The sequence below is a fragment of the Anthonomus grandis genome, chromosome 9 (genome assembly GCF_022605725.1).
Source record: "Anthonomus grandis grandis chromosome 9, icAntGran1.3, whole genome shotgun sequence".
Taxonomy (NCBI): Eukaryota; Metazoa; Arthropoda; class Insecta; order Coleoptera; family Curculionidae; genus Anthonomus; species Anthonomus grandis.
The window spans coordinates 26,875,385-26,902,570 of NC_065554.1; the positions used below are offsets into that span (position 1 = coordinate 26,875,385).

At 34.9% G+C, this 27,186-nt stretch overlaps 2 protein-coding genes, 1 long non-coding RNA gene and 2 other non-coding genes across 6 annotated transcripts; all 5 read right to left on the reverse strand.

The window, feature by feature from the left end:
* Positions 1-5,305: 5,305 nt before the first annotated feature.
* Positions 5,306-12,193, reverse strand: LOC126740075 (40S ribosomal protein S4). Its single transcript, XM_050445945.1, has 6 exons — positions 12,054-12,193; positions 11,270-11,528; positions 10,916-11,013; positions 10,485-10,589; positions 5,735-5,931; positions 5,306-5,476 (listed from the first exon to the last, which is right to left on the reverse strand). The coding sequence occupies exons 1-6, from the start codon at positions 12,054-12,056 to the stop codon at positions 5,353-5,355; spliced, it is 786 nt and encodes a 261-aa protein (XP_050301902.1). The 5' UTR covers positions 12,057-12,193; the 3' UTR covers positions 5,306-5,352.
* LOC126740828 (small nucleolar RNA SNORA16B/SNORA16A family) lies at positions 5,549-5,696 on the reverse strand. The gene has a single exon (XR_007662014.1). It is a non-coding gene; the product is annotated as a small nucleolar RNA SNORA16B/SNORA16A family (small nucleolar RNA).
* Positions 11,081-11,225, reverse strand: LOC126740827 (small nucleolar RNA SNORA16B/SNORA16A family). The gene has a single exon (XR_007662013.1). It is a non-coding gene; the product is annotated as a small nucleolar RNA SNORA16B/SNORA16A family (small nucleolar RNA).
* A 1,566-nt stretch (positions 12,194-13,759) lies between the features above and the next one.
* Positions 13,760-26,880, reverse strand: LOC126740477 (zinc finger protein 148-like). Of its 2 annotated transcripts, XM_050446510.1 has the most exons (6): positions 26,560-26,880; positions 23,014-23,210; positions 22,679-22,961; positions 18,025-18,413; positions 16,042-16,839; positions 13,760-14,081 (listed from the first exon to the last, which is right to left on the reverse strand). In XM_050446510.1, exons 1-6 carry the CDS (start codon positions 26,739-26,741, stop codon positions 14,071-14,073), a joined length of 1,860 nt encoding a protein of 619 aa, XP_050302467.1. In that variant the 5' UTR covers positions 26,742-26,880; the 3' UTR covers positions 13,760-14,070. The 2 variants fall into 2 exon arrangements, with proteins under 2 accessions (XP_050302467.1, XP_050302466.1); XM_050446509.1 differs by lacking the exon at positions 13,760-14,081 and having other exon boundaries at positions 14,104-16,839.
* On the reverse strand, positions 24,137-25,891 carry LOC126740478 (uncharacterized). Its single transcript, XR_007661918.1, has 3 exons — positions 25,563-25,891; positions 25,290-25,471; positions 24,137-24,895 (listed from the first exon to the last, which is right to left on the reverse strand). It is a non-coding gene; the product is annotated as an uncharacterized LOC126740478 (long non-coding RNA).
* Positions 26,881-27,186: the final 306 nt, after the last annotated feature.

Below are 27,186 nucleotides of genomic sequence, written 5' to 3' on the forward strand. Positions count from 1 at the left end.
GTTTCCTTCTTTTCTTTTTCTATTAGTGCACAAAATACTAATGCAGCACAAGCGACAAGTTTCTTTCTACTTAACGGGGCCATTTTTACAATTTTTCTATTCTCGGTTTTCCTCAAAATAAAAAAAGACCTGGATACGCGACAAACGCTCTCAAAACTGCTTTGTGAACAATTTCAAACAACATTGTGCTGATCGGTGGGTACTTCGTTTTGCAAGCGTTTATCAATATTCGCAAACGTTTACAAATGTTAATAACAGTGGATACGCGGCTTTAGGCAAATCGAAAACTTTGCCTCGGAGTCCACAGCGGTGTAGAGTATCTCATGACAGACAGTATCAAATGCATCAGATATCTGTGATGTTAAAAGTTATTGCAAAAGAAATTGCATCCTGCGTAGATCTTCCCTCCCTGAAACCAAATTGCAAGTCTGATAAAACATAGTTATAGTTAAATAATTTGTCATTCTTTTTTTAATTAATCGCTCAAAAACTTTTGAAAATGTTGACAAAAGTGAGACAGGGTCTGTAATTTGATATTTCTGTTTTATCGCCATCTTTATATAACGTTTTAAGGCTCCGCATCACGGCCATGCGAAAATATCATTTTAAGGGTTTAGAAATCCGGGTATAATTTGAAAACCGTTAGACTTTTTGACTCACTTTATTTTATGGATAAAGGATCAACACATGTCCGTAATTATATGAAAATCTGAGGATCTGCCTAGAAATATATAAATTTGTTAATCAAACATTGTTAATATTCAAACGCCATTTAAGAGTAATTATAAATTTTAAATTAAGTTTAAACATAATTATAGACATCGGCCAAACCTTTGTCTAAAAGCTAGTCAAATTAAAAAAAAAAAAAGTTAAACCATTGCTGAAATATTCGCGGATTTCGAGAGCCTTACAAGTGCATTTTTACTAGCAGTGACGTGGCGGCCTCTGCTGATTATATGAGTACTTGATGAGATGGGAGGTTTTCAGGTTCGTATTCTAAATATTTTATTTAAATTTAAATATAAGAGTCATATTGGAATCAGATCTATATGTTAGTAAAGGCATATTTGAATCAACTAGGTACCTACTATTTTTTAAGGAAAAAGTTGTGCTCGTGTTTTGATCATTATGATTTTATGAAAATGGCAGTAAATTAATTTAATAAATGTATTAAATTAATTAATTGCGCTGAGAATAAAAATTCAGATTACTAAAGCCTATTAAATTAAATCAACACTATTATTAAAATAGCCTAAAAAATACAGGATTGTTAAAAAATATGAATTTAAGGCTTTTATTCTCTATTTGGCAATTCTTAAAAAGGAAGTGATTTGAAAAAAGGAACTTATTGTAGTGATTAGGAATATTTAGGAATGGAATAATATACGGGGTGACAATTTAAAAACTTGAAATGACCATTTATATTAGGAACGAAAAACTGGAATAAAAAAACGCTCAAAACAGTTTCTATAACACGAAGGGGAAACAAAAAGAAGCATATTATCCCTCCCTTATCTGCACCCCTTGGACAGGGTACATATACCCCTAAAATCTTAAATAGAAAGGGGGTCGAGTAATAGATCATCTTGAAGCTAATGAAAAATGCTTTCCAATGATACCATAGAAAGCCACATTTCAGGAAATTGATGTCACTCGACTCCCCTTTCTATTTAAGATTTTAGGGGTGTATGTCACCCTGTCTAAGGGGTTGCAGATAAGGATAGGATAATATGCTTGTTTTGTTCCTCTTTCGTTTTATAGAAACTCTTTTGGGCGTTTTTTTATTCCAGTTTTTCGTTCCTAATATATGGTTTTATTTAGTTTTTCGTTCCTAATATATGGCCTTTTCAAGTTTTTAAATTGTCACCCTTGAATGCTTTCTATTAGTGAATGCTTTTTATTCATTAGAGGAGTTTTTAAACCACATATTTTAAGGTGATTTTACTGTGTTTTTATAACATCATTTATTGTTTTAGTTATAGTCGAATTTTAATTTAATGTTCTTAGTGTTAGTACTGTTAAGTAGTCTGTTTTGACTTTACCTATGTATTTTTTGACTTGTGTAAAATTTATATTACTGGCATCAATAAAAATTATGATTATGATTATTATGATTATGATGATACTTTATTATATTTAATTGAGAAAGGGAATTTGCTTTTTAGTTAAAATCACTATTTAATAGTTTGTGTCGATCTACTGTGTATCGCAATTAGGTGGTTCGCTCTTGTACATTTTTTATTTTTTTGTTCCTTTTTTTATGATAATGGTTCGAAAATTGCTTTAAATGATACCACCAACAATATTTTTCTGCTTATTTTGGTAGAATATTTGATTTGAAGAACAACATTCTTGCGTGTTCTTGATATCTATATTCTTACAAAATTAATACCCACATCATCTTTTTTTTAAATATTTGAGTTTAAATCTAGGCAAAAAAATAAAAACTATAAGTTGGCATACAATGTTATCTTTGACTGTTCACAATTTTTTTTTCTCATACCTACCTACCTACTTGCTTGACTCCATTGCTATACCTTCTTGCCTTTGCAAAAAATGATCGCAACGAGACCACACGGCTACATCCCGGAACTATCACGCACTAAACAAAAAAAAACCCAAAATGCATATACAGGGTGTCAATTTGAAAACTTCCCACCCCTATTATCTCGAAACGGGTTAGGTTTTTATAAAATCGCTAGGACACGTCGATTTTATTATCGAGGGGGAACAGTTTTTATGCAGAAATCAATTCGCCTCTTTCAACCCCCTACCCCCCAGAACCTCCCTCTCAAAAATCTTAAATGGCAATAGGGGTTGAGTGATACCTCATTTGAAAGAACTTTTTATTCTCTACATTTTGGCACCTTATTTTTTAAATTTGAGTGCTGCGTTGCCAAGTTAGGGTTATTTAAACATTGTTAAATTACTTATTATTAAACATTATTCCTGTAAGTGTTTTAATTACGTTAAAGCTATGATTTGCATTGAAACATGTTATTTAGGTTGATATTACATTGAAACATCTTATTTAGGTTAATATTATTTTCACTAAACATTTGCATAGCCGTTACAATTATGGTCTTTACAAAAGCACGCCTAAAATTTATTTTAATAACACATCTACTTTAAGAGGTGTTCAAAGTGTTCTCCATTGTTCTCCAAACAAAAATAAAGTCTATTCTCAAATTCTTCCCGAACATTCTGAAATACCTCTTCTGGAATAGCCCTACTTGCCTCTGTAATTCTTCTTTTTAAATCTTCGATATCATCAGGCTGAGTTTTGTAAACAACCGATTTTATGTGCCCCCATAAAAAAAAATCTAACGGCGTTAATTCTGGTGAGCCCTGGTCCTAGCAGGCCATTCTATCGGTCCCCTTCTACCAATCCATTGGTTAGGGAATCTGTTATTCAACCACTCCCGCACTGGCCGAAAATAATGCGGCGTAGCTCCATCTTGCTGAAAGTGTAGTTCGTTTTCTTGCAAAATGTTACCAACTTGATTTTCCAGTTCAGTTGTTATCAAAGGATCAATTACATCTTCAAGTAGGTGTAAGTAGAGCTCTCCAGTTAAGTTTTGTTCAATAAACAACGGTCCTATAACAGCATTTCCAAGAATACCGGCCCAAACATTAATTTTTTGTGGCCGCTGTGTAGCACCCTCTCTGAAAATGTGGGGATTGTCCTCACTCCAGTATCGACAATTCTGTCTATTGACATGGCCGTTTAGGAAAAAGGTACATTCATCACTGAAGCAAATGTTGCTTACCACAATTGCACGAGTGTTTATTAAGTTGGACATAATTTCGCAAAACTCTATTCTCCTATCAAAATCGTCCTCATGAAGTTCCTGTAAAATTTGCATCTTGTACGGATGATATTTATGTAACTGTAATGCTCGTCGTACAGTTTCATGTGACATTCCAGTTAGACGTGCTACTGTACGGAGAGAATTGGTGGGTTCTGCAACGAATGTTCCCAAAATCTCTACTTGAGCATCTTCGTTTAAAACACGCCGACTTGCCCTTTTTTTGTTTCCAACTGAACCCGTTTCATTAAATTTAGCTACTACGTCCAAAATGTATCTGTGACTTACATTACAATTAGGATTTCTATTATTAAAAACTTCTGCCGTTCTTCTTGCGCATCTTCCTTGCTCGCCATAAATAAAAATCATTTCAATTCTTTGGCTAAGCGTGTATACCATAGTAACTAACAATAACACACAAATTATCGAAATAAATTTTAACTGATTTAAATACCTAGTGACATTGACTGGTAGGAAAGTTCACTAAATACTATTTTAAATTTCGGATATCATCGAACTGTATTGAGACGAATTCCATTGCAAACGAAAATAAACAAAAAAGAAAAAAAATTAAATGTTTATCTTTCATGACCAAAAGAATTTGTCGGATTGATAAACACTTTCAGTGAAATGCACCGGTTCGCTTTATGGTCAAACACGTTCCAATAGAAATCATAGCTTCAACGTATTTAAAACACTTACAGGAATAATGTTTAATAATAAGTAATTTAACAATGTTTAAATAACCCTAACTTGGCAACGCAGCACTCAAATTTAAAAAATAAGGTGCCAAAATGTAGAGAATAAAAAGTTCTTTCAAATGAGGTATCACTCAACACCTATTGCCATTTAAGATTTTTGAGAGGGAGGTTCTGGAGGGTAGGGGGCTGAAAGAGGCGAAGTGATTTCTGCATAAAAATTGTTCCCTCTCGATAATAAAATCGACGTGTCCTAGCGATTTTATAAAAACCTAACCCGTTTCGAGATAATAGGGGTGGGAAGTTTTCAAATTGACACCCTGTATAATAGCAATATTAGGTAGTAATGCAGGTGTATAATTATACTTGCATAACCTGCACCAAATTTATGTAGGCCAACCCTGAAATTACATCGGATCCCGGCGTAAGAGGGTGCCTGAAATTTTATCAACCGTTCTAAAATAGACATTTATTACTACCGCGTCTCTCACCGTTGCCCCTCAGCTGTGTGGCTAGAAGATAGGCAGCGGAGCCTTAATAGTTCCGATTTTAAGACAGTCCGGAAAGCACCCTGCTCCACTATTTCCGTTTTATTTTATTAAACTTCTAGATTATGCCAAATCTTCTATAAACAAGGGCAACCCTTTCTTGGCCTTTCTTTTATTCATTGCCTTCTTATTTTACGATTGAACGAACTTGTAATTATTACTATTCAAATCAATCCAATCTTGTTTCGCATAATTTTAGCGCATAAAGGGTGATTGAATTGACTCAAATTAAAAAAAAAAATCACAAAACTTTTACGCACATTTTTATTAACTTATTAAAAAATATTACATTTAAAGTCAGTGGGTCTTGGCCGCGAGCCTCTTGTCCCTCTCTTCGGCAATGGACAGTTTCACTCCCTTGCCCCTTGGCAGAGACACGAAAGCTTTGCTTCCTTTACCGATGACGAATACGTTGTTTAATCTAAAAAAAAAATAAACAATTTATCTAAATTGTTAAAAAAAACATCTCATCACTAAATTAAACTAAAAAATAAGCTGTTTTCTGTTTGGGTAATACTGAATTAACTATAAAAAAAAGAGCTATCCAGTGACCAATATACAGAAACTTAATTTGGGCCTCACTTTGACCGTGCATCACCATTGAAAAATTGGGCAGTTACACAGCTTCGATAGGGCCAAACTTTCACCGAAACATTAATGTAAATATTTATTATCTTACCTAGTGGCGAACACGTGATCATTAGCGTCCCTAATGTGGACAATATCGAATGATCCCGGATGCCTTTCCCTGTTCACTACCGTTCCCACTCTACCCAAATTCCTGCCTCCGGTGATCATGCACAAGTTGCCGGATTCGAATTTGATAAAGTCCAGGATCTTTGAGGTGGCGATTTCCAGTTGGATGGTGTCGTTTACCTTAAAAACAAAATTCTTTGAGTGTTTTTCTTGTCGAGTTATTGATTGGTTCGACAAGTTCTATTGAGTTGATCAGTTAATGGGTAGTGGTGTAAGTGGAGTCATCATTTTAGGCTCAGCACTTGTAAAAAGCATCATGTCAATAGGTAATACATAAATGAAATACTTTTATTTTTTAAATAATTATGTAGATGGGATCACACTCGAAATGTGTCCGTCAATCTTACAGCAGTATCAACTGTTATACTTAAAGCAAATTTACCATGTCAGAATGTGAATTTACTATATTTATTAAATTAACCTAAATGATACTAGATTTAGGAAAATCACAGCTTTTTTACTGTCGATATAGTCATTTTGCGTAAAAATTAATCCATATGGTTAAAAAACCCCACACTCTTACAGAACGTCACGAAAATTACAGAAGCCCGTAACGTTCCTGTTTATTAGACCAAACGTTCCTGCAAACAAATTCACAAAAAGAAACTCATTAACAGAAATGCTGGGTGCTCTGCATTAACGTGGAAACCACTAATAAAAAATGATGCTAGTAATTCGAAAGTAAATATTAATAGTATTGGACCACACCAAGTTTAAAGATTTGTTAGAAGAAACAAACAAGGAGATTTCCTAACAAATACTGATCCGCCTACAATTGGGAGTATTAAAAAAGAATGGTCTGTGCTTTTTGGCATTTTCCAAATCTGACCCAAAAAGCTAAGTATAAGAAGTTTACAATTTTTGACGAAGATCAGGACGAAATCGTGCTGCAGTCACTGAGGATACTGGCACATTACTTTAAAGAAGATTTGTCGACCTTTTGTTATCAATTAGACGTAAGTACAGGCTGTAAATATATAATTTTTTAATAGCTTATGGTTTTCTCTTTTTTTTAAGAACATCAAACCTGAAAGTCAAGTTTGTGTTTTGTTTACATTCGTTTAGTATATGTACCATTAAAAATAAACTTAGTGAAATTAAGCTTTTAAACATTACTTTAACAAAACATGTAGTTCAAAAAGCAAACACAATAAGGGGCCCATATTGTTTTTCCTGCATGTAGTAAGCATGTTAAATGTTTATAGCTTAATAAATCCTAATATTTTAAGGTTAATTTCATTAAGTTTATCTTTATCCTTTGTTTCACTACAAAATAAATTTGTTATGTTAAGATATGTTTAAATAAATGTATAAGGAAATATATTTTTATTTGTTCATAAAAGCTTTTAGTTTGGGATAATCCCACAATTTTTAAACGAATTTTATTTAAGAAATATTACAGCAAAAATATATTATATCTAAATATAAAATAAAAACACAGAAAACATACCAGCATTTTTTTATTAATTCCATTATTTTAATAATGGAATTGACCAACTTTGGATATGTTTTAAATATAATAAACAATTACTAACAATAGGAGTTGTTAACAGACTAACTTCTGTGCCATACTCTGCTCTCAATTGCCTATATGATGTTTTTGCTGCGGTTATTTGTAATTGTACTGTTTTGGTATGTACTAGAGATTTTAATGTTAACTTTTTATATGACAAATCTGTAGAGTTTATGTTTTTTAATGATATTTTAAAAGGTTTTGGTCTAACTCAGCTAATTCAGAAACCAACCAGAATAACACCCAACAATGAAACTTGGATCTCATAATTTTAAATAACATAAATCTAATCAAAAGTTATGGTGTTGTACCATGTGATCCAGTTTCAACAGATCGTGAAGCAGTATTTTGTATATTAAAATGGTGATAAATTGAAAATAAGTAACAATACTGTGATAAAAGGTAGAGATCTAAGACTGGCACAGTCTGAGGAGTTTAGGGCAAGTATACAACAGGTAAATTGGCATAACCTATACTATTCTAATGATATAAATATAAAAATTCAAATATTTAATGAAAATATCCTGTCCATGTTTATTGTCCCTTAAAACCTCTAAAACAAAGAGGGTCTAAACCATTGTGGTTAACACATAATTTTAAAAAAATTATAGAGTTAAAACATAAAGCTCTTAAAAAATATCTTTATCTAAAGACTGATAATAGTAGAAAGTATTACAACATCAACCTTAAGAATTGTGTAAATGTGGCAGTAAAGGCAGAAAAAAAGGCATATTATTCTCATGAAATTAACAAGTGTCAAGGACCACATAAAACTAAGGACTTTTGGAAAAAAATCTCTAATTGGAAAGTCAATAACAATGCACCTGCAGAAATTCCTTCTAATCTAAGAGAGCCAACACTTGTTAATAATCATTTTCTGGATAGTGTGCCTCAATTACAGATTGTTCCAGATAATTTGGATACATTTCTTAATTCCTCAATCGATGGGGAGCCGTTTCATTTTAAGCTAGTCTCTGAAAATGAAGTTTATAAAACCATAAACAGTATTAGAAGCAATGCTATTGGGGCAGATGAGATCTCTATAAAAATGTTAAAAGCTTGCATTCCTATTTGCCTAAAACCTCTAGTGAACATTATCAATAATTCTTTATCTTCTGGGTGTGTCCCTGACATCTGGAAAAAAGCCCTCGTTACTCCAGTACCTAAAGTGAACAATGCAACCAATATTAATGGATTAAGACCAATTAGTATTTTGCCAACTTTATCTAAACTAATTGAGAAAATTGTAAAAGGTCAATTGCTGGATTATTTATTAAGCAGAAACATTATCCCAAAATTTCAGTCTGGCTTTAAACTAAATTATAGCTGTACGACAGCTCGTCTAAAAATAACAACAGATATTGCTCTATCTCTGAATAATGGACAATGTTGTCCCTCTGTTTTGATAGATATGACAAAAGCCTTTGATACTCTCAATATAGAACTTAAGCACTACAATATTCAGGCAAATGGGTGGTTTAAAAGCTACTTTCAAAATAGGCAACAGGCAGTAAAGCTGACTAATGACGAGGGTGTGGTAACTTCTGGGTGGAGAAATGTAACTCAGGGAGTCCCGCAAGGGTCGGTGTTGGGACCACTTCTCTTTATAATATTTGTGGCTGACTTAATTCATAAAATAATTTACTGCAGGTATCACAAGTATGCAGATGATTTGCAAATTTATCTGCCATCATTGGTTGGTTGCCTGCCTGAAGCTTTGGTTTTAATTAATGTTGACTTACAGAGGATCTCTGATTGGGCTGACAAAAACTCACTTTTTATAAAATCTGGTAAAACACAGGCAATCCTGTTCTCAAGAAATGAAAGTACCTTGAATAATGGAGCACAGAAGTAAATTAAATATTAAGGGTGTTGAATTGGAATGGGTAGATCAAGTAAAAAACCTGGGATAATCGAATGTCATTTAATAAGCATGTTAGCATTTTCTTAAAAATTAGCTACATAAGGAATATCCACGGAAGGCACGGGCTCTCAAGAGTGGGGGGTACGGCGGAGGATTGCGTGCGAGTACCGCTCCGGGGCAGATTCGATGATATCCGCCTTGAGAGACGACACGCCTTACGTGGTAGATATTGTTGTCAACATTTGTATTTTTTTTATAAAAACTATATTAATTTCTAACAAGCATGTAAATAAGAACTGTTAACAGTCATATTATAAATTAAAGTCATTATATGAATTTAAGGATATTTTGCCTGTTAGTACAAAAAAATCCTTACAGAGAGTTTAGTGCTTAGTATTGCTGGATACTTAAATATTGTATATGGTCCTTTTTTAACTAAACAAAATAAATATAATATTCAGAAAATTTAAAATTCCTGTGTTAAGATTTACTAGAAATTTGCCTCAGAGGGTTCATGTGAGTGAGCATGTAAAGCAGGTCTATAGTCTTAATTTGGCCCAAAGAAGATTTTTGGGCATAAGCTGCACTGTACATAAATTACTTAATTTTCATGAACCAGAATATCTGTCAGAATTCCTTATTCAAAGGGGAGATATTTACATCATGTGTAATGTAAATATTCACTATAAAAGCACACTGGCAATCCCCCAGCATAAGACTGAATTTCTGAAAAGTTCTTTCATATATACTTCTGCCTGTATTTACAATGGCCTACCTGCAGAAAATAAAGATTTAGGCATGACCCCTTTTAAATTTTTGGTTCTGGTATGGTTGGTTCTCTGAATCATATTTGTTCAAATTTTTATTTTTAAGAAAACTGTGTATTGAAAAAAGTCCTTTTATTATTTATTGTGGTGGTTATTAAAACACGCCTAGCGGTACTTTCCACCTTTGTATGTATATAGAATAGATGTAATTTATTTGTTGCATACAATAAAGAATATTTAATTTAAATTTTTAACTAAAAATATTATAGTAAATTTACAGGGTCTCTGAAAAATGCTTAACCTTTTTTACAGGATTTTTACGGATATAATCGTTGAATTTGCATTAAAATTATTGTAAAAGTACAAGACTACAGTAAATCTCAAGTCAAGTTGTAAGGTGGGTATCACAAAATGTTCCTTTAAATCTCTTTTAAAGCTTATTATGAACTTCATGTTAGACAATTCAAAAAATAAATAAATAGACGATAATTCAAAACCCACCCTTTTAGGTATATAAAATTTTTCTTACCTTGATCATTGGGTCAGGGTACCTAATGGTCCTACCATCGTGAGTGACCAAGAATGGAATACCTTTTGGTCCGGTTTGCACCTTGCGGACTTTGCACAATTTGTACTAAAATTAAATACACATTTTTAAAAAACTTCAAATTATATATTTGATAAATAAAAAAATGTTTTTTTCTTATTTGTATCAGTATATGGGTAGTGGTAATATGGAGTCTTCAAATTAGGCTCAGAGTGGTGCATAAAACATCATGTGAACCGACACTGTCAGCTGAGTAAGTATAAAATCACTTGAAAAATCATGTGAATTTAATGGGAGAACACTATAGGGTGCCCTCAACCATTACATTTGCCTTAAACTCATTTTAATTCATCATAAAATGACTATAAAGCACCTTTAGTGTTATATTCATAAAAGGCAAATGATGTACTTACTTTTGCTTCTTCAGCAGTGATCCTGTGAATAGTGAATCTTCCCTTAACATCATAGATCAAACGGAAGAATTCACCAGTTTTCTCAATGGTGATCACATCTACAAACATGAAGGAATTTTATTAGAAGTTCAGACAGAATTTAATAAAAATGACTATTGACAGTATAGCTGTCTTCTGTTTGGGTAATACTGAATTAACTATAGAAATTTAACTATCCAGTGACCAATATACAGAAAAAGTTAATTTAGGCCTCACTTTGACCGTGCATCACCAGAAAATAAGAGATCACACAGCTTCGATAGGGCCATATATCAGGACAACAAAAAACATTGATATAATGCAACATAAACTTACCCATGAATCCAGCAGGATAGTTAGGATCAGTCCTGACTTTGCCGTCGACCTTAATAAGTCTCTGCATAACGATCTTGGTCACCTCACAGTTTGTCAGGGCGTACTTCAACCTGTTACGCAAGAAAATCACCAATGGAAGGGACTCCCTGAGCTTGTGTGGCCCGGTGGAGGGCCTGGGGGCGAACACACCCCCCAATTTGTCCAACATCCATGCTTTGGGGGCATTTAAACGTTTTAGATGCTTTTTGGGACCTCTCGCCTAAAATTTAAAGAGGTTAGAAGTTGGTGGGTCAGTGATGGTAAGACACTTGACTCTGCAATCATCTGTTTAGGAGTTTCAGTGCTCTTTTAGGTTGTGATTGAGTTTATAAATCGGTCGGATTTGGTGGTTAAGGGATGTGATTTTTTTAGTTGTAGGAGCATTTTAAGTATATGGATGGTTTAACCTATAATGAAGTTTTTGATAAAAAAAAAACATAGTTAGGTTTAGGCACTTTTGTAATCTAGGATACTAAAGGTTTTTAGGTAGGAATGATGGGTTTTACCGACACAAAACACAACTAAAGGCACTAAAACACTGATGTTTTGATGGCACTTTTGGAGACTTAGTTTCGCCAAGTATTACCGGGATTTTCTAACTATTGTGGCAACTTTGCCAAAAAACTATTAATGGAATTTGGTAAAAGGATATTCGTACTTGATTTTCGCCTCTTCACTTTTTAGTTTTGTCGCTTCTATAATGAGATGATTGCAGATTTGTATAACCAGGTTCGAGAGAACTCACCATCTTGACTGTTTTTAACAGAAAGAAAAAGACTGCGGCAAGAGGAAAATGGCAGTACTTTGACTTTGACAGCTGGTTTTTGACATATGACTTGACAGTTTGTCAGTGTTGCCAGTAGCAGCATTTTGAAGACGTGGTCAGCAAAGATGCCAGTAGTAATAAAATGCGGTTAAATTTTGTGTAAAAAAAAATTCCAGACTATTATGACTGTATTTTAAAGGACGACAAGAATAGACTGAAGCAAGGCAGGTAGTCCTTTGACGATAAACTTATGTTTGATTTGAGACGTCATCAGTGTTGCCAATAGAAGAAATACAAGAGAGGAGAAGCAATACGCTTTAAATTCATCACATTTTGTCCTTTTTAAATCCAGATAATTGTAGACTTTTTTTTAGATATAGCTAGATTTAAAAAAAAAAAATTTACAGAAATGAAAAAAGATGGCACTGTTTTGACTAAGGGACCATCAATGTTGCCAAGAGCAGGATAAGAATATACCGGGTGATTTAATAAAAAGCGCAACCCTGCAAACCAATTTTAAAATTTTAATTTGACGTATGCTGCTCTCAGGAGGGCTTTTAACAACGTAAAACAAATTAATAATAAGGCAACAATGGTAAGAAAAACAGAGCAAAAGATTGACAAAGATAATATGACGTAAGTGACGTATCGCTTGACAAGTCAGTCATGCCAATAGCAGTGCTGTTGTATTTTTTGTAGGTTACATTTTCGTTCTGTCGCATCTAGGTAATAGTTTGCAAATGTTTATATTTAAATTTAGGAAAAATCAACATGGTTGATGGTTTTTAAAGCAAAATACGGCGCTAAAGTATATCCGAAAGTATTTTGACTTTGACAGTGCGTGTGTGACGTAACTGACGTACGATTTCACAGGTCATCAGTGTTGTCAATAGCAGAATAACAATAGTGCTTTTTCAGTAAATTTTGTCGCTTCTAAATCTAGCTATTTGAATATTTTTATAATTACCATCTTTACATAAATAAAACAAGAGGACGATGTTTTGATAGATGATGTTTTGGACGATGTTTGGCAGTAATACCAATAAAAAATTTTTTTTTGACAATGACGTAAGGCAACATCAGTGTAGCCAACATCGGAAAATGCAACAAGGAACTTAATACAGTGAGCAAATCTTTTAGTAGGTTTAAAAGCAAAATGTGACAGCTCAGTGTTTTCACATAAAAATATCATTATTAAGCTTATAATGGCTAAAAAAAACGCTAGTATTTTCAGCTGAGTAAGTGTTGCCAATAACAGAAAAAAGGCTGAAGAGCATTATTTTGACAGAGCGATTGTGAGTACAGCAGCATCAATGTTGCCAACAGTAGCAATAAAACACCGACGAGCTTCTTACAAAGAGGAAAACCTGTTAGTTGGTGTTTAATGCAAAATTTGACGACACTGTGGATTCAGGACAATTATGACAAAAGAAATAAAATGTATAGAGTCAATCAATGAATAGAGGCAAAGTGCAGTGACTTAACCGTAGCCAACAGTATAAAGGCCGACGATCACTATTTTGACGTAAAACCGTCATCAATGTTGCCAACAGTAGCAGAAAAAATTACCAAGGAGCTTGTTAAAGCGACAAATTCTAATTTCACGGTAAAATGTATTAAAAATTTGTTTTATAGAAAAATAAGAGAATTAATAAATGCTCCTATACGCAAATAAAACTCGTGCAAACTTACATTGGTTTTATTTAAAATAACTAATAAGAAAAACGACGCACAACATTGTTAATTTTCGCTAAATACATAATGCTTATGAAATAAAATAATACACATATACAACAAAACGATTTACTTATAATAAATATTTAACTGTCCATAACAATAAATTTTATTCTGGTAAGTATATCATTGGCACAAAAAATCACAAATTATCAGGTTATACAGTGTAATCTCTGTAGGTATATATTGCAAATATTAAGGCATCAGTTTTAAATTAAGCACCATAAAAAAATAAAATTTCCTTCTGTTTCCTATAGTCGTGTCAGTACATTGCTGAAATATAAAAATAAACAGTACATAATGATTAATTATATGGGCGTTTAACTATTTAACATCTAATACATACATATTAATTATAATTGCACACATAACAAACGGTTATTCCACACAAACAATAATTAAAAAGCATTAAAAACTAACCTAAAAGAATTTGGTTTTTATATAGGTAACTCTTGTAAAAAAAAGGCCTTTAAAGGTAATCCCTTACCTTAATATCATTTTTAAACTATTAATGGAAGACTATAACATTTCTTTAATCAATTAAATTTAGAAAAAGACATTAAGTGTTTGATGTATAGGTTAAGTAGTAAGTTGCCCTATGACAGCGTCACTACCTAACGTTTAACCAATCAGGTTGCTTATGCTATAAGATCAAGTTGTCTGATCGGTTTTAAACCAATCAGGAGATAGTATTTAATGTACATTGATGCCAACTTAAAGTTTTACCACAACATAAATGACGTTGTTTGCAGGAAATTTTTCAAGTCCTATGAAGATAATAACAAGTCTAAGTTACAAGTTAAAAACAGAACGACAATGTTTCCTATGTACTTTCTTATCTATTAACAAGAGTGCTTAAAAAGTTTAAAGTCCAAAATCTGAAAAACTATTGGGAATATTCTTGTAAGATGGAATATTTTTAAGAAAACTATATCCTCTTCCAATGTCTCTCTTCATTGGGTCCAAGTTCCATGGCACAATGCCAATTTATTCTTATGCATATTTTGATACAAAATGACATTTTTTAGGCTTTAATGAATCTTATGCGCTAAATTCGTTTTCTGAATGGTGCCGAATTCAACAGCAGAATGCTTAAATTTATCTTTTTTAGGAAGAGTAAAAATTGTATTTCTTTACTTTTCTTTGTCATTGAGTCGCCCAATTTAGATGAAATATAAGATTTCGTTTATCAGTGGGTTATTCGTGTATCAGACTTTTGCCTTTAGAGTCCAATAACTCTCTAGACCTAGGAAGAATATATTCATGATATATTTAGGAAATGGTGTTCTCCAAATGGCCTCTTGAGTCCATAAGAGTCCAGGCTTTAATTTTGAAGATATGGAACTTTTTGTGTGCACGTTAGTACTGAAATGATTAACTTTAAACTCCAAAATCTCAAAAACTAGCAGGAATATTCTTCAAAGATGATAAGCTTGTTATCCAGATATCTCCCTGAGGAAGCATTTCCGGACCCATGTTTATATTAACTTTTCTTTTTTTTTTTTAACGTTTTCTATCTACCCTAGAAGTTTGTAACATATGATCAACGGAACACCCTGTATATGCTCTTCAAATGTTCTTTTGGGACCAAATGAATTCAAGCTACATCAGATTCGGAGATATGGAACTCCTAACGTAGTCCAAAGAAGACATTGATAATCAAATAATTGCTTTAAAGCCCAAAATCTCAACAATTAGTGCGAACATAGTGTGATAGGTATAGGTTTGCGTTATCCGGGATATAGGTACTCGTCACTTTGACTTACTAATAATGACACCCTTAGCAACAAACAACTCGTTCTTATAGCAACCTAAAGGCCCTCCGTACACCTAACTTTCACTTACAATTACCGGATCTGAGACAACCCTTCGGAAAATTCTGAAACCCGTTACTACAATTGCTGGCGAACTTGACCATTTGCCTCAACTGCTCCAACGTTTTCAAGCACAAAACCACGCAGCACCGCTCCCCTTTCTCCTTGCACCCGTCGGTTTTCTGGACCAGCCCCAGCAGGGCCTGTTTAAACTTGTTCTCCCCCGCCGCAACCCCCCGTTTTCCCATCTGAAATTGTGTTAGTCGCGTCACACTGGCAGTTAGAAGCAATCGGGCAACGTGAACACGCGTCACTAGAAGCTACAGAAGGCGGAGGTGATACCACCTCGACTTCTTCCTCTTGTTCTGCTTGCGGCGACGTGCTGCAGCTTTGGCAGTTCGATTTGCCGTCACACTTACAATTCTGACACTTGCAGATGTCCGCGGTCAATTCCTTTAAGGCGTCCGTACGTTGCTGGCTGTCTTGGTTCAAAGAGTTGAGGAACCGATCGACGTTTTCTATGTCTTCGACCACGGCGACCTTACGGTCCGTAGGTTGCACCTCCGGAAGGTTCAAGTAGGACTGGACGGCGGTGGAAATGGCCGTCAAAGGATTCTCGTTCAAGTTCTCTTGGAAGATGTTGAACTGGCCGATGTCGCTGTAGTTCCCGACCCCCCAGGCGTTCGAGATTTCCTCGTGGGTGGCCAGGTTCACTTCCAAGGCCTCCGACGGGGCGGGTTTCGCATCGATCGTTTTCACGCTGAGTATTCTCACGTTACTCGGGCTACTCTCCAGGACGTTATCGCCGAACACTTTCTCGAAATCGAAGAAACTGATGCCCGCGTTCTCGAACTCGGTGATCAAAGAGTTCTCTTCCAGTTCCTCTTGGGATTCGTTTATTAACGTTTCCTGTTTGGTCACGTCGCTCACGCTTTGCGTGCCGATGTTGTAAGGGAGTTGCACGTCGTCCGCGGACACTGTATTTACGGTCGCGTAATTCTTTAGGCCGTTGGCCATTTCGAATTGGTCGCTCTCGATTACGTTGGCGTATTTCGCTTTGTTGTTTATCTGCATCTGGCTCACTTGCTCTGTGATTGGCTGCGTGTAGTCGGGGTTGAGTTGGTTCGAGTCGAAACTGTACGGACTGTAGATGTTGTCAAAGTATGTGGCGGGTTGAAATGTCTGATGGGGGGTGTCTGTAGTGGTGGCGGGCGGACCTGAAAGCAGTGTATAAAGTGTCAGTCATGTTTCATGTTTATTGGGAAATTTGAAGCAGTTTTGAGATAAGTTAACATAAAACAGGCAACAGTAGTGTTATCGATACAAAAAATGGAAGGCGTTTAAGCTAAGAAACCTCTGTGAATTTTTTTATATAAAATCTTGATTTTTAAACGGGATGTTTAGTGAAGTGCATCCTTGGATTTGAATTAAAGCAAAATTAAGTTTAATTAATTGTTAATATGTTGTGTGTTTTTTTTCAAGGAATGCAATGAGTTGAAGACTTCAGTGGTGCTCACACCAATATCAGTAATAAATTTAATTGGGTCATTCCCTGACAGAAGACTTCTTCGCATTAAAGTATTTTTTTCAATTTTTGGGTGGTTCTTTGAAATATGTTGAGTGATTTCTTCACTGGATTGCGAAGTTGCATCTCAATTAAAGGGTACAGGCGGGAAAATCCAAATATGAAAATAAAGTAACCTGTAAACTGCAACCACGTCAAATAGAATTATACAAAGTATAACAATGTTTTGCACAAAAAAAAAACTTTTGGATAATTGAGAATACATAACTTATACTTTTAAAAAAGGCGAACAAGACAATGTAAACGACCGATTTCTTTGTTAAGCACTTATAGCAAAATCCTAGAATGACAGAGTTCACAGGCAAAACCTTCAAAATTAGCAAACATTAGTACGGATTTCAAAAGAAAAGCAGCACTTTGGGAGCAATAGTAGATCGATAAAACAGGTGCCCAACAACTGTGTTTAATGTGCAAAAAACCATTTGATACAGTGGAAATTAATTTGTTATAAAAGAAATTTAAGAAAATGGGATTTTGAGCTGTATATCATGTCTCAGTTCCTTAATATCCTCGGTATTTTGTATCTATTTAAAATTCTGTTTTTCTATTGAAGTATATTTAATTTCATATTATGAAAACATTTGTTTAAAAAGACAAACGAGAACACTTTCTGGAAAAACAAGAACAGCTGAACCAAAAAAAGGCTCCGGTGCCAGATTTATTAAATAAAATCCAACTTTAGGCCAAGAATATATATTTATTAAAAAAAAAATGAAGTGAATGCTTGCTAAGTGCCAACCATGGAATATATGGTGCCAAGAGGGTACATCTACACTTTCCAAGAAATTCATTTTATATTCCAACCCAATTAACTTACCATTTAAATTTAACGCTTGAATTTCCCGCACCTCGCCCTCTTTCTCCCCGCCGCCGTCGATTTCCACACCCCAATTGCCAAACATGAAGTTATCCTCGAAATCAAAAGAGGTCGCCTCGTTTTTGACATTTAACCTGTCATCTGTCACCGATGTGTCGGCGGGTTGTTCAAGTGTATCGGGTTTTAGATGGGTGTAACTGGTGGTGGTGGGGGGGGAATGTCTTTGGTGGGTTTTTATGTGAGACTTTAAGCTGTGCGACGTGGAAAATGCCCTGCTACAATCGGGGGTTTCCTTGCACGCGTATGGTTTTTCGCCGCTATGGATGCGATGGTGGGTTTTCAAGTGGTGGGAGGCGGAAAACGATTTTCCGCAGCCCGATTCTTCACATCTAAATAAGAGAGAAAGAATAGACTAGAGATCTTTCAAGAAACATAGTGTTAACATGTAGCAATCTGAATTATTATTATGTAAAATCAGTTAATCTTAACTTGTCTTCAACAGTATTTCCCGATAAATGGAAGACTGCAAGAATATCCCCGGTACTCAAAAAGGGACCGAAGAACGACATTCAAAATTACAGAGCTCTATCGATCTTATATAATTTCTCCAAACTTTTTGAAATAGTTCTTTATAATAAAATATACAGGGTGTCCCGTAAATAGTGGTCCAAATGAAAACTCCTAATAGATTGGACTATTTCCAATCAGAATAATCCAACATAGCTCTAACGAAATTGTTACGGTTTTCGAGATATTTTGATTTTTGCGAAATTTTAAGAAATAGCTGCCTGTAATCAGTTTTTTTATGGTGTGTCACTAAATGAAAAAAAAATCACAATTTCTTCGGTTGGATATTATTTGCCGATAGATGCGCTTTATGATGCGTATTAAAATTTTTCAGTTATGCAAATATTTTTCACAGGAAAAATTTTTGAAACATTGAAAATCTGCGCGAGCGCATCCAAACTGCTGCTCAAGAGATAAATAGAGCTGGCCACGCTCAACGGATTAAGCGATCCTTTATAAGAAGGTGTAGGGCGTGTATAGCAGCAGGTGGTGGCCATTTTAAACACCTTTTGTAAAATTGCAAAACACAAATAAACCGAATTTATTTGCATCGAAAAAAAACGATTTTTTTTTCACAAAATAGTTCTTTCGGCATTAAAACAACCATTTTTTTTTTGAGGTTAACAAAAAATTCAAAAAATTGTTGTCTTTAATACGGCATGGGATAAATAAAAAATATTTGCATAACTGACAAATTTTTGATACGCATCATAAAGCGCATCTATCGGCAAATAATATCCAACTGAAGAAATTGTGATTTTTTTTCATTTAGTGACATACCATAAAAAAACTGATTACAGGTAGGTATTTCTTAAAATTTCGCAAAAACACTTTCGTTAGAGCTATGTTGGATTATTCTGATTGGAAATACTCCAATCTATTAGGAGTTTTCATTTGGACCACTATTTACGGGACACCCTGTATGCCCATGTCAAATTAGACATAGCACCTAATCAATTTGGTTTCGTCAAAAATCGCTTCTGTACAGTAAACCTGGCTTGCCTAAATGAGTATTTGTGTCAGCATTTGGATAATAGAGGTCAGATTGATGTAATATACCTTGATTTCTGCAAAGCTTTTGACCAAATTGACCACTTTGTGTAAAATGACCAGCTGGGTGGAAAAAACCACCAGATGTAGGCCGCACTTACAGTCCTTAGAGAGAACCGATAAGGATAAGGACGACAGTCTTTACCTGCTTGGTGAACCGAAAACACATCTACGAGTCGGGCAATATTTAAAACTGACTAGTCTGTTACAAATCTTTTATATTTAATAAATGACAGCTTATTCTCTATTCGGTAGTTTGGACATTTTAGCCTATCGTTTATAGAGCAGCGGTGGAATTGGCCTATGTGCCTAGTACTTTTACGGATATTTGTGTTGTGTAAAAGTGCAATTGGATAGTAGTTGTGAATGGTTTGTTCCTAAAGCTGCAAGAAGACAAATACTTCTACATTTTCATGACGGTAATGGACATTTGGCGGAAAACAAAACGCTATTAGCTGTGGCCAAACTTTATTGGCTTCCTGGCATGAGACGATATGTAAAAAAGTTTATTTCTTGTTATTTACCTTGTTTGTATAACAAACAACCTGGAGGTAAACAAGCTGGATTTCTTCATCCAATAGAAAAAATCCAGGAACCGTTCAATACCCTTCATATCGACCATTTGGGGCCATTTGTAAAATCAAAAAAAAAAATATGTATTTAATTGTTCTAATTGAAGCATTTACCAAGTTTGTCTTCATGAAAGCAGTTCCTTCAACTAGAGTGCGACCACTTTTAAATTTTGTGGATAGTGTTTTAGAAAATTTTGGGGTGCCAAGAAGAATTATAACCGATCCAGGTTCTTGTTTCACGAGCAAAGAATTTAACGGTTTTTGTAAAGAGCTTAATATAAAGCATATACTAAATGCAACAGCAACACCAAGGGCGAATGGTGAAGTCGAACGGTATAATCGCATTATACTATCTTGTCTCGCAGCATCCACGATTGATGAAGAAAGATGTGATAAGATGGTATCTAAAGTTCGTTGGGGCTTGAATTCGACGACGAATTCAACCACAACAAAATCGCCATATGAATTGCTTTTTGGATATTCTCCGAGAGGACTGGCCAATTCTTTTCTAGCTAATGAAGTATCCTTAGAGTCCACGCATGATAATGAGTTAACGAAAACTCGAGAAAAGGTAAAAATCGCTATTAACGATAAACAAAAGAAATGCAAAGAAAAATATAATGCACAACGCTGTGCAGGAAAGAAGTATAATGTTGATCAACCAGTATAAGTAAGTACCAATATAGTGGCTAATGAAGGCAAAAGTCGTAAATTGCTTCCAAAATATAGCGGACCGTATAAAATAATAAAAATCTTAGACCACGATCGTTATGTGGTTGAAGATGTAAAAGGTTCTTCTCGTTCGCAGAGGAGGTACAAGGGAATCGTATCCCTTGACAAAATTAAGGCCTTTAACGTTGAAGTTAGTTCGGACTCGAATACCGAACTTGATGACAACAACGAATAGTTTGTCATCGTTAGGTAAAGGTTTAAAAAAAAAAGAGGAATCCCTTAGTGTCAAAGTCATTATGCAAGAGTATAGTTGCAAATTGATTAATTTAAATGTTACATTTGGAAAATGACCTGATGTACTTATTGCAAGTTGTATAAGAATATTAAATATTTTGTTTGTCAAATATTTTTAAAAGATTCCAATAGGTTAGATCGAAGATACCAGTTCCTGGGAAGCTGCTGTCGAATATTAATATTTATTTGAATTTATTGCCTAGACAAATTGTTTTTTTTTGTGACTTCTAATTTTTGAAAAAAAAAGTCCTTGTAAAATTTATAATGTGAGAAATCGTTTATATTTGTACTTCTTAATAAGCTAAACTTTTTTGGTTTTTCTAAGGATTTAGTTGCTTCAATAAAATCTTACTTAAGAGGTCGTAAACAATTTGTTGAATATGAAGGCTTTAAGTCTTCTACATATGAAGTGTGCTCGGGAGTTCCGCAAGGATCTAATATGGGCCCGCTTCTCTTTTTATTGTCTATAAACGATCTTGCCAAATTACTGTCTTGTCAGAGATTACTGTTTGCGGATGATATAAAATTGTTCACAAAAATAGATACTGAAGACGATTGCGAATTCCTTCAGATAAATCTTAATAAAGTAGAGAATCAAAATGTCAATAGACTATATTTAAATGTTAATAAATGCTCAATTCTCTCATTTTCTAGAAGACTGTTGCCAATCAATTTTGACTATAAAGCAAATAAAGTTGTGTTAGCCAGAGTGGATGAGGTGATTGATCTGGGCATTACTTATGATGCGAAATTAAGTTTCACCAAGCATGTAGCAAAAATAGTTTCTAACTCTGCCAAATTGTTGGGTTTTATTTATCGAAACCGTAGGCATTTTGAAAATATTAATACTTTGAAACTGCTTTTTTTGTCTTACATACGCTCAAAAATAGAATACGGATCTCTAATTTGGTACCCAATAAGCTACCTGATATTGAGCGCATTTAGCGCAAGTTTATGATGTAGGTATCTCTGGTTTAGAGAGGAAGGTGTCTTTCCAGCCAGAGGTTTGGATAGTCAATTATACTTAAATAAATTTAATATTATACCCTTAGCAAAAAAAAAAGAAGTTCTTTCTATAAAATTCTTATGTAATCTTATTCATAACAAGATTGACTCTTCCACCCTTTTAGCTGGATCAAATTTTCGGGTACCAAGACGGTACCGGATGCAGAGTCTTTCTAGCATGTATATAGATAGTCTGTTTAAGCATTTTTCATTTTTATACAAATTGTGGTAATTTTTTTTTCCTGTGATTGGGTAACAAACCTGATGGAAATAAATGCCCCCTTTTTTTTTAAAGAATTGAGTCAGTCAATAAGTGCAGCTAACTTCGTATTGGTGTGACTCATGGATAAAAAACGTCGTATCAAGTTCTCTTGTAATTTTCACCACTGTTTGAATGTTTTGAACCTTGAGGCAATGTTCCCAAAATGTTTGGTATTAATGAGAAAGAGCTAGATATAACAATACAATTTTTCAAAAAAAATAATAATGCTCACCTATAAGGCTTCTCCCTGGTGTGCGTCCTTCTATGTTTCTTCAAATCGCTCAAAGTAGTAAAAAACTTCTTGCATCCGGGGGCTTCGCAATTAAAAGTTTGCCCATTATGGATCCGTTCGTGCGCCCTTAACCTATAAAGGGTGTTAAAAGCCTTATGGCACTCGTCCTGATGGCACTTGAAGGGCTTGACTTTCGTATGGACCCTTATATGAATTTTTAGGCTGTAGGATGTGAGAAACGCCTTATCGCATCCCACGATGGTACATTTAAACCTGTAGTCACCTAAAATTAGGGATTTACTAAAGGAACTTAAGGACAGCACAGTTTAAATTACCTTTGTGGGTTTTTAGGTGCGTCCTAAGGTTACCGATGGTGCTGTACGTTCTATTGCAACCGTCGTATTCGCATTGAAACCGATTGGTGTTGTCTTTGGTTTCTTGTAAGGTGGTTGGGACGGATGAGTCTTTCTTAACGCGAGATTTTCTGGATTCAGATTTAGTGGTTATCTTTGGTGAAATTGATGTGTTGTACCTAGAAATTATTAAAACATCCTCTATTATGTCCAGTAAAATGATTGAAATTAAATTCAAATTTCGCGCTGAAACTATCTGGTCCAATTTGACATATTTAGAATGGTTTCGTTTTTAGGGTTTTTTGGTTCATTATCAGTGTAGCCAATAGCAGGGAATTGTCTCTTTTCAGGTAATTTTGAGGAAGGAAATTTTCTTCAGGAAAGAAAAAATTCTAAAATTGATCAACTTTCGTCTAATGCGGGAATTTTTTTATTCGGACTTGGTGGTTATCTTTGGTGAAATTGATGTGTTGAATATGTACATAATATGTGTCCAGTAAAATGATTAAAATTAATTGAAATTTCGCGCTAAAACTGTCTGGTCCAATTTGACATATTTAGAATGGTTAAGTTTTTAACATTGACAACACTGCCCGTATCAGTTTTTCAATAAAAGATGGCGCGTCATAACTGTTCCAACAACTAAGTAAAATAGATACTCTCAGATACTCTCAAGTGCCAGAAAGAGACTTAGAAGTTTCTTACAGGCAGCCAAAGTGCCTCAAATGCCTGGAATAGATTTTCTGATACTCTCAAGTGCCAGGAAGAGACTTAAGAAGACTTAAAAATTTCTTAGAGGCAGTCGAAGTGCCTCAAATGCCTGGAATAAACTCTCAGTTACTCTCAAAGGCCAGGAAGATACTTACGAAGACTTGAAAGTCTCTTACAGGCAGCCAAAGTGCCTCAAATGCCTGGAATAGATTTTCTGATACCCTCAAGTGCCAGGAAGAGACTTAAAAAGACTTAAAAATTTCTTACAGGCAGTCGAAGTGCCTCAAATGCCTGAAATAGACTCACAGATACTCTCAAGGGCCAGGAAGAGAATTATGAAGACTTAGAAGTCTCTTACAGGCAGCCGAAGTGCCTCAAATGCCTGGAATAGAATTTCAGATACTCTCAAGTGCCAGGAAGAGACCTAAGAAGACTTCAAAATTTCTTAGAGGCAGTCGAAGTGCCTCAAATGTCTGGAATAGACTCACAGTTACTCTCAAGGGCCAGGAAGAGACTTTTGAAGACTTAGAAGTCTCTTACAGGCAGCCAAAGTGCCTCAAATGCCTGGAATAGAATTTCAGATACTCTCAAGTGCTAGGAAGAGACCTAAGAAGACTTAAAAATTTCTTAGAGGCACTCGAAGTGCCTCAAATGCCTGGAATAGACTCACAGATACTCTCAAGGGCCAGGAAGAGACTTATGAAGACTTAAAAGCCTCTTACAGGCAGCCAAAGTGCCTCAAATGCCTGGAATAGAATTTCAGATACTCTCAAGTGCCAGGAAGAGACCTAAGAAGACTTAAAAATTTCTTAGAGGCAGTTGAAGTGCCTCAAATGCCTGGAATAGACTCACAGATACTCTCAAGGGCCAGGAAGAGACTTATAAAGACTTAGAAGTCTCTTACAGACAGCCAAAGTGCCTCCAAATGCCTGGAATAGAATTTCAGATACTCTCAAGTGCCAGGAAGAGACCTAAGAAGACTTAAAAATGTCTTAGAGGCAGTCGAAGTGCCTCAAATGCCTGGAATAGACTCACAGATACTCTCAAGGGCCAGGAAGAGACTTATAAAGACTTAGAAGTCTCTTAAAGGCAGCCAAAGTGCCTCAAATGCCTGGAATAGAATTTCAGATACTCTCAAGTGCCAGGAAGAGACCTAAGAAGACTTAAAAATTTCTTAGAGGCAGTCAAAGTGCCTCAAATGCCTGGAATAGACTCACAGATACTCTCAAGGGCCAGGAAGAGATTATGAAGACTTAGAAGTCTCTTACAGGCGGCCAAAGTGCCTCAAATGCCTGAAATAGAATTTCAGATACTCTCAAGTACCAGGAAAAGACTTATGAAGACTTAGAAGTCTCTTACAGGCAGCCAAAGTGCCTCAAATGCCTGGAATAGAATTTCAGATACTCTCAAAGGCCTGGAATAGATTTTCAGATACTCTTAAGTGCCAGGAAGAGACTTATAAAGACTTAGAAGTCTCTTACAGACAGCCAAAGTGCCTCAAATGCCTGGAATAGAATTTCAGATACTCTCAAGTGCCAGAAAGAGACCTAAGGAGACTTAAAAATTTCTTAGAGGCAGTCGAACTGCCTCAAATGCCGGGAATAGACTCACAGATACTCTCAAGGGCCAGGAAGAGACTTATGAAGACTTAGAAGTCTCTTACAGGCAGCCAAAGTGCCTCAAATGCCTGAAATAGAATTTCAGATACTCTCAAGTGCCAGGAAGAGACCTAAGAAGACTTAGAAGTCTCTTACAGGCAGCCAAAGTGCCTTAAATGCCTGGAATAGAATTTCAGATACTCTCAAGTGCTAGGAAGAGACCTAAGAATACTTAAAAATTTCTTAGAGGCAGTCGAAGTGCCTCAAATGCCTGGAATAGATTTTTAGATACTCTCAAGTGCCAGGAAGAGACTTAAACAAATAAATTGAAACTTATCAAATTTTGTGTAGCCTTTGATAAATGATTTTAAGAGATTGTGTGTTTTTTAGAAATTTCTGCAATCGGTGTTGCCAAATAAGGAAAATGTTCGCATTTTAGGGAATTTTAATGAAAAAGAATAAAATACAAGAAAAGAACAAATACATGGCGACTTTCTTATAGAAAAAAAGTGATTTTCTGCCCTGAATTTATTTTTACAAACATTGGCCGTAACAGTTTTTCAATAAAAGATGGCGCGCAATAACTGATCCAACAACTAAGTAGAAACCTTGACAAACCATAAACGGTCACCTTAGGATCATAGGGGCAATATCGATTATAACGTCGGTGCTACCATCTAACGACTTTAAGGAAAATCATGAGAGTTTCTTAATTTCAAACGGATGGCGGGAGTAGTGGTTTTAAAATAGAACTACATGTCGATTGAGAAGTTTTACTCATAAATATCACAATATTGAAAGAAACTGACATTATTCTTTTATAAACTCAAGTTTTATCTCACCCAATTTAAAAAATTGTTAAAATTAATTTATGAGAACTTTTCAGACGTCCCCGGTAGGCGAGAAGTACTAGTAGTGGTGCCAACCTAAAGACCACGTGATGCCCGATCCGTGACAGATATCAGCTGAGTTTTGTTTTATTTTGGAAATCTTTTCATAAATTTGTAAGAAATATGAATCACATTTTAAGGAAAACTAGGTTAACCGAAACAAATAGAAGCGAAAATCAACAGTGACATGTAGCCTTGAACTTTTCCACTATATTCGTGCGAACGTCAACACGAAACGAAAATTCGTTTTTCCCCAATCGACACCAAAATTGGCAATAGATCAAAACGACGAAATATCCGCGAAGAACTTAGTTATCGGATTTCCTTACCCCTCGTCCGAGTCCGTTTGCGTCAAATTCGGACTTTTTAAGTACTTTTCGTTGACAGTAGACACGCGAATATCGTAATTATTGTTGTCATTTAGCAAATAATCCAAGTTCTCGTCGCTGATACAACTTTCGAAGGATAACATATCCTGAGTCTCTTGTTTCCGGAATAATGTCGCGCACATTTTCTCGATATTTCCTATTATTACCGGACACTGGCACTAACATAATATCATCAATTTCTTTAAAACTAATTAGGTGGTAACAACAAAGACCATATTTATTCGATGTGGTTCGAAGGACCAGAGTGATACCTTTAAAGGCTTTTGACAGTTCTCATTGATTTGTTAAGAATCAGAGGGTGCTCGACAAACGTTAAAGAACTCTGTAGTTTAATTATGTAATGCTTCGTCTGTTCGTCCAGAGATGTCGTCACTGGAGCTTACTTTCATTTACATTTTAACCAATTAATTATTAATCTTTATTTAATTGTTTAGGACTTTTTTATGATGGTAATAATGCTTTAACGGATATCTATATTTTAATATTAATATTTTGTAATTTCATCCTTGGTTTGAGTTACAATAAGTCACACGTGGGTGAAACCACGTTTACACGAAGGTTCTAATG